General features: G+C 36.8%; 1 protein-coding gene across 1 annotated transcript; it reads right to left on the bottom strand.

The window, feature by feature from the left end:
* Positions 1 to 2,370: 2,370 nt before the first annotated feature.
* LOC122078279 (LOB domain-containing protein 22-like) lies at positions 2,371 to 5,334 on the bottom strand. Its single transcript, XM_042644195.1, has 3 exons — positions 4,783 to 5,334; positions 4,467 to 4,692; positions 2,371 to 2,644 (listed from the first exon to the last, which is right to left on the bottom strand). Exons 1-2 carry the CDS (start codon positions 5,248 to 5,250, stop codon positions 4,498 to 4,500), a joined length of 663 nt encoding a protein of 220 aa, XP_042500129.1. The 5' UTR covers positions 5,251 to 5,334; the 3' UTR covers positions 2,371 to 2,644; positions 4,467 to 4,497.
* Between the last annotated feature and the right edge of the window lie 2,337 nt (positions 5,335 to 7,671).

The raw sequence follows: 7,671 nt of genomic DNA, 5'->3' as shown, positions 1-7,671 counted from the left end.
AAAACAGAATTTAATAAAAATATCCAATATTGATTTCAGAAAACGATCAATGTAGAGACACAGCAAACAATTGATATCAGATCCACAAACAAAAACCAAAAGGTGCGCGGATGCTTGGATTTTGAATGGAGAAAATAAGACTACTAGAGACTAGTCAGGATGAAGATGATTGCCAGAGCTCGGCCATGGCTAGGTCTGGAGAAAACAAAAACAGAAATAGAAGATGGGAGAAATAGAAGGGTGGAGATGGGTGGAGATGGTAGAAGAGAGATGAAGTAGCGGCCGAAGGAGTAGGAGATGGAGTGATTGGGTTTTCCAACCCTAAATCGTGTTGACGTGATAAATATAATTACAACTATAAATCATATAATATAAACAAGGGGATGCAGGGTTAAAGTTAGGGTCGGGCTGGGCCTAGGCCTCAACCTGGGCCCGGTCCAACCTTGAGGGTGGGTAAGGGTTGAAATCTTGACCCAAGGTTAGTGTTTTTCAACCCCAACCCATCTTCAGGATTAGAAATCTGAGCCCGAACAAGGTTCGGGCTCAGGGAGGGTTGGGGCAGGTTCGGGTTGCCAGGGTCAAATTTACACCCCTACCTATTAGCGTCCCAATATTTTTCTTTTACTATAAACTTTTTTCAATGCGAGTAAATCATTGTTGCCCCTCATAACCTTTATTTGAGAGGATCTTTTCTCCCATGCTTTCATTGTGTGAAAAATTTGGAAGATAAGGAATTTTAGATGCTTTAACACTAACTTGCTCCCTTTCAGGAATGGATTCCATTTGTCAATAGAAGTGTGGAGGAAGTCCTTCCATTGATTCTTGGGTCCTCTCTCAGGGCTATGGAGAGTCCATTGCCCCCCCCCCCCTCTGAGAGACCCTCTTGAGGGGAGAGAGATGTTGGTCCTTGCTATCTCACTGATAGAGGTGAATGAAATCAGCCTGTGGTTGATAGTCTACAAAATTCACAGAAAAAAAAAAGAAAAGAATAAAAAAAAAAATGCTATTGTAATTTTAAGTATTAAATGAACAGTGGACTGTTTATATAAGCCGTTTATCAAATTTCATACTCAAATTTAACCATATATTCTCTTATATTGATATGCATTTCCATGTATATCCATGGATGCTTCACCTATGGTGCAATTGTCGCTACACACTCTCATTACTTCTGATTTTCAAAACTCTAATTTACCCTTATAAAGGAGATCAAATATTAATCATATTTCATTGGCCAACCAGATATACTTTGTCTGATGGTTTTACATATCATTTACCTTTTGGGGGAAAAGAGTTTTCTTGGATGCATGGTTGTCAAGGAATCTCTTTGATGGTCCACCATATCACAAGGAAAAAGAGAAGCCCAACTAAGATTATTGCTGTAATATTCAGCTAAAGTTGCCAACTCTTTCAATCGTTTGCTAGTACAAGTGATAGAAGTGAAGGAAAATGTTCAATTCATGGTAAAACTATCATTGATTCTGACTTGAGATCTGATATAATGGATCACTCACAAGGACTCCTATCAATTCAACTAGTTTGAATTACCATATAGATTTTGATGATTGGAAATTTATCTTGTAAGTCATGAAAATGTAATATCAGTAGTTCGGAAGTCAGCAAATATAGCTAGTGAGTTATCAAAATTTGGTGGTTGAGTGTGTTGGGAATATAATTTATTCATATGGTATATAGTTGAAATTGGACGCCCCTAAATTTGGTTGTTAGATTATTCAAGAGCTTTTCTATCAATCCAATGTAGAATATTGCCTACATCACTCTCCGGATGATAATTGTTTTGCACCACCAAATTGTTAGAGGATTATGGGGTTCGAAGAGGGTCATAACGTTTGTAGTCGATCTTATTCTCAATATATGGAGAAGTTATTTCTCAACTTGAACCCATGACCCTTTAGGTTCCATTGGGCTGAGGCCTGCACTCTTTTAATTGATGTAGTGATCTAATTCACAAAGTCATTATAAATGTTTTAGAGTTTGGAACTATATTATCTGTAAGAATCCCACAAATGATTAAATGGAAGAAAGAATTCCATCCGTCATATGTTTTCCACACCCATACACAACTCTTGCCCCCTCCCCGTCTCCCAACCAAAAAAAAAAAAAAAGACAGTGGCTGTGTGGACATGGGAACCCTAGATAGAGAGAGTTCTTCCTCTCTAATTAAATATAAGGAAAAAGATCTGTAAATGAACCCAAAAAAGAAAGAAGCAATGTACAGTCCATAAAAGAAATGAACATATCCTTGGACCATGGTCCTTAAATATAAAAGCAAATCTACTAAATTTACTTAGCAAACCCAAAGGGTATAAAAGAAAGAAGAAAGCCATAATTACCATTTGTGGTATGACAAGTATCAAATCACTTTTATTGAGTAAAAATGAAAATGTATAGAACTACAAATATAGTGGTTGACAAAAATTTAAATAAATTTCTTTTTACATCATCTGGTACATTTATCATTCATATCTTACAAGATTGAACAGTGAGTGGTTGTTGGTGCATTATTTCTCTTCTTGGTGGATCATGTTGGTGACAGAAAAAAATCCTTGACCACGTTCCTTAACTCTTCCTCAGTAGCAAGATCCTCAGTTGGCTAGCTGCTTCTTAGTGTATAACTTCAACACTGTAATTCATGAAGGAAAAAAGAACAATTAAACCTAATGGATTATTCTTTTGTGCTCTGTAAATAATTATATAACAGAGTTTTAAGATGTACAAAAATTAAAATAATAATAACAATGAGTTAAGGGTGCGCATAAGGCAACAAAGACTAGCCAGTAGCATTCTCTCTTCCTAATAATAAAAATAGGGAAATAATAATGGTATTTCTATGCTGGACTCCGGTTTCTCTCGCCCATAATAATAATCCTTTCCCATTCCCATATTCTGACCATGTGAGGCCTACATAATAATAACAATGACAGAAGATTGATGCAATCTTCGTGGCAATTAGAGTGCATACAACATCAACAAGGGTAAAAAATTTTCATTTCACAGGGTGGGGTAGTCATTTTGCATGCTCCTTTATTTGGCACAAGTAACATGCAAATATCTTATTTTCTAATAATGATAAGGAACAAAAAACATTACCTAGTGGCACAGGTACATGCCTAAAAAAAATATTTCTACGACATTGTGGGATCCTTTTCCGCTCTCATATCCTAACCATGTGGAACCCACGCTGACGCTTCTCTCCTTTCTAACCATATGCATACAAAAGCGTTTTTCTGAGTAGTGATTGGTGTAAGATATGTCACTTATGTGGGGAACTCAATGAGTGGCCCTGTGACATGTGAGGCCAATCAATTGGGATAGATTTTTGAATTTTAAGGGGTGGGACTGTTATTTTCCCCTCCTTTTGTTTCGGTCTAAGGCGCCAAGGGGCTCATATCTTGAATGAGTGGAGCACACAATAATAATAGGGAAAAAGATTTTAATGTTGAAATTGTGGGATCCTTTTCCACTCACTCTCATATCCTGACCATGCGGGACTCACACTGACCTTTCTTTCCTTCATGACCATGTGGGGCCTTATTAACTAAACTATTTTCATATGTTCTGTTTGGTGCAACATGGGAGGAATAATAATAAGGGAAAAATAAGCCTAAAATGTTGCATTGCCCCTCTCCTCATGAAAAGTAGAAATCCCACTCTAGTAATGCTTCTACACATGCTCCCATTGGCCCTATGCTGGTGCAAAGGCCACAGTGCATCCTTGGAAAAACAAAGCCTAAAGGCAGTGTGGCCCTATACCTAGACACAATGGGGAATGACCACACCTCCCCTCATGAATGAGGGAAATCCCGCTCCTATTGATGCGTGACGCATAATTGCTTGTTGATTGCATATCTGTTTTAACTCATTATGATCCACTTCCATTATAGAAAATGGAAAATTTAAAGCCACATCAAGAAGCTGTTTTGCTCCTAGTACACTTTCATTCACAAAGGCAGAGAGATCATTTCATGTGAGGAGACAGAGAGGGGAGGTGCTAGTTAGGGGTGTCAAACCCTAATCTAAACCGGTCAAACTGACCAAACAAACTTGAACCAAACCAATTCCTATTGACCTGCCTTAGGTTTGGGGTATTATAAATGAAATCAGTTGGAAATTGGACCACACGGTACCAACTGAAAACCAGACCGAAACCAATACAAAGTCTATACAAATACCCCCCCCAAAAAAAATGTTTCTTCCATATTGTTTATATATACTGGATAAATCGAAATCAAACCAGATCAAACTAATAAAACCCAAGAAGTGAACCAAATTAATCAAAACCAAGCCGGTTTCAACCATCCCTTATCCAACCGGCTTTGGTTTGGCTATTGATACCGTAGGGCTAGTGTGTACCCTCCGCAGTCGAAGAACCCTTTCCCTGATACCATACTAGGTTTGGTTTTGTATTAAACATAAAGAAATCGCAACATAGAGTTACACCATACCTGGATTCTCCCATATTCGAAGTTAATATGTTCAGCTGATTCTCCCATCTTCGAAGTTAATAGGTTCCCTTTTAAGCTGACAAGTATCAATCATCCGCGAAGTGATTTTGGCATCCAAAGGCTTCACATCTCTATTTTCTTGCAAATTTTCTTGCGAAGTTGAAATATAAGTGAATCCTTGATTTAATTCTTCCATTCTTTCAGTAGTATATGATTCAATATTGTCCTACAAAATCCACAACCCACGAAACACGAAATTATACAAAGTCTTGGCTAATCTCTCTTAATCTTTTAATCATAACCATCACATCCTTACTGAATCATATAAATCAGTCATCTGATAGTAGTAGTGATCATCCAATTGCTGCAACAATGGTGCAGATGTTGATGAAGAAGATGAAGCTAAGAACGGTAGCAGTTCCTGATTGCTTTGTAATTGTTCTATTTGCCGGTAATGAGAAAGCTTTTGGTTAACAAAAGCAAGCTCCTCCTCACAAAGTTGTATTTGATATCTGAGCTTGTCGATGATACCCACAATACCTTTCATAGGATCATCCTTCCTTGCCTTGGACTCTATCAGTATCGATTTGATGGCTTCACTTCTCTTGTCAGGCTGGATTTGATTCAAGATCTTCGTGATATTGCTCACACCAAAGAGCTTGTGGGCATTCATAAAATCTTGATATCTAGTAGATGGGAAATAAGGAGCTAATAGACAATTCTTATGGCACTTTCTTCTCTGATGCTTACATGCTGCACAAGCTTGGCCTCCTTCACTACCCATATTTTTCTTACACAGCAAAAAATTATTTATGAAAAAAAAAAAATAATAATTCACAGAACTAAACCAAAAAAAAATATATATAAAAAAAATTTGATCAGTTGAAAAGACAGTGAAGAACACAAAATAGAAGGGGCTGAGGAATAAATAGGGTTTGGAAAGTCTAAAGGAGTTGAGAAGGTCTCTCAGTAAATAGGAAGAATCCAAGCAGATTTGATATGAGAAAGTGGGTATCAATTGAATATTGCAGTATCTGGGTCTGTAAATTTGGTAAGGTTAGGGGTACCCAGAAAAGAAAAAAGGCTAAAATGGTAAGGGGAGACTCCATAGTCTGCCAACAATCAAACCCTCCACCCTATGGAAGATCTTTTGTTTCTTTCCTTTTTTGGATAGAATTCTATATGAAAGACACAGACATGTAAAAGCTTTGATTGCTTTGTTCTATGGATTTCAGAATCTAGAGTTTGCAGATATAGGCCCTTGACCCCTAAACCTGTAATGAACTTTCCATGTTTGGGCCGTTTATAAGGAAGAAAGGAAGGAGGAAGGTAAGAGAATCAACTGGGAGTGTAGTGGCAGTGATTGGGAGGTAACTGGAAACCTGTTGTGAGCACGTCTTTCCCTCCAAAGTTTCGAACCCCTCAACTACATGAAAATGGTGGGCCATTAGGGCATCATAGGCCTTGCTGGGGTCAATGTAGGCATAAGAATATACCAATCAGATGGTGATGCTACAGGGTGTGTATTGTATTGTTCTATTCTATAGTTGGAACTAGCAACCTTCTTTGTAATTTCTTCTTTTGTTGTTTTTGGTAGGCTATTATTTGCTATGAAAAATCAATTTATATCAGATCTTTCTAAAGAAGTAAAGATGGAGTAGTTAAAGATAAGGGCAGCTAATAGCCAGATAAGCATCAGTTTAGTGATTTGGAAGGAGCCAAGACCAGTATAGGTAATGGACATTCATAGATTTCTATCAATTAGAGGTCATGAGTTCAACTCTTCTTTGAGCTTAATTATTAAAAACAGAGAAATTTTCTTGTAACACCCCTAAAAATATTCTTAATTTCCTGTAACCCCCTAAATTTGAAAAAAGAACTCGAACATCCCTCACTTTTCTTAGAAAAATTCTAATAAATTCATTCCGTTAGAATAAAATCCCATCTCCGCTCCGACTACCTAGCAACGTTATACTCTTGGATTCTAGCAACGTTTGGTTCATCACTTCCATGAGGTTCATGCCTTCCACCACCTACGTCCACCTCCTTTGCATTGCTGATATCAACAGCAATGGTAGCTGCTGCATCACGTTTTCCTAAGTAAGAAAGAGAATTGAAAAAAAAAAAAAGAGAGGAAATTTTCATGGTATTGATAGCAATGGCAGCCACTGCTGTTGCTAGGGTTGCTGCCTGAGTGCTGTGGTATGAGTTCCCCACTGCTACTGCTGTTACGTTTTCTCTCCCCACTGCTACTAGGGTCACAGTTAAGCTGAGTACGGTGGTATGAGCTCTCCCTTGAATGGTTTTCAATAGAGGGAAAAGTATTATTATAGAGGTTAGTAGAAGGGTCAAAAAAGTCTTTCACATTTTAAGTTAACGGTGTTACACATTAGGAGTGCGGCGGATTTTTTTTTTCAATTCGTGAGGTTATAGGAAGTTATCAATATTTTAAGGGGTGGTACAAGAAAATTTCCCAAAAAAAAAAAAAAAGTTTAGGTAATGGATATTCATAGGCTTCTTCTACAAGGGTATGGATCTCAGTTTGGATGCTCAATCTGACAGTTTATATGTATCAATATTGATCCTCCTTTGTATATTTGATTTGGTTTTCTTTTGTGGGATCTCCATCCTGTTTTGGAGATAAACTTTAATCAACACAATTAGGCTACGTTTGATAGTCATTCTGTTCTAAAAACAACGTTTCGTGTAAGAACTAGAATTTTCCGATTCTATATCAAAATTCCGTTTTGTAATAAAACTCAAATGTTGGAACATGATAATGTTCCAACATTTCTCATTTTCGGTTTTTTTTTTTACCCAGTTCATTTAAAAAAAGAAGGAAAAATGAACCATGGACACCAACGGAAAAATTTTGTTTTCTTATTCCCGTAAAACAAAAAGACACTAGAAACGTTTTTTCGAATGACTATGAAATGCAGCCTTAGTTTCTTGACATTTTCTCTTTTGTGTGTGGTATGTCCTAAATCAAGAAATTTAGTTTTTGAATTTCAAATTTTGCATAGGGAATTGTGAAGTTTTCTTTCGCTAAAAAAAAAAATTGCCAAAAACACGAGAAACCATGAGAAAATAGAATTTTTTTTTTCTTTTAATGGTAATTAAACGTACATACATTTTATTTTTATTTTTTTCACCATTTCATTTCTTTTCTTCTCTTTTCTTTTCCTTTCTTTTCTAGATTCTTTTT

The sequence above is a fragment of the Macadamia integrifolia genome, chromosome 5 (genome assembly GCF_013358625.1).
Source record: "Macadamia integrifolia cultivar HAES 741 chromosome 5, SCU_Mint_v3, whole genome shotgun sequence".
Classification (NCBI taxonomy): Eukaryota; Viridiplantae; Streptophyta; class Magnoliopsida; order Proteales; family Proteaceae; genus Macadamia; species Macadamia integrifolia.
Note: the sequence above shows the minus strand (reverse complement) of the source record. Positions and strands in the feature narration are given on the sequence as shown.

Coding starts and splice junctions, on each gene's coding strand:
- LOC122078279 (XM_042644195.1), bottom strand. CDS start 5,250: ATGGGTAGTGAAGGAGGCCAAGCTTGTGCAGCATGTAAGCATCAGAGA. Junction 4,693..4,782: donor TGACTGATTTATATGATTCA/GTAAGGATGTGA, acceptor TGGATTTTGTAG/GACAATATTGAATCATATAC.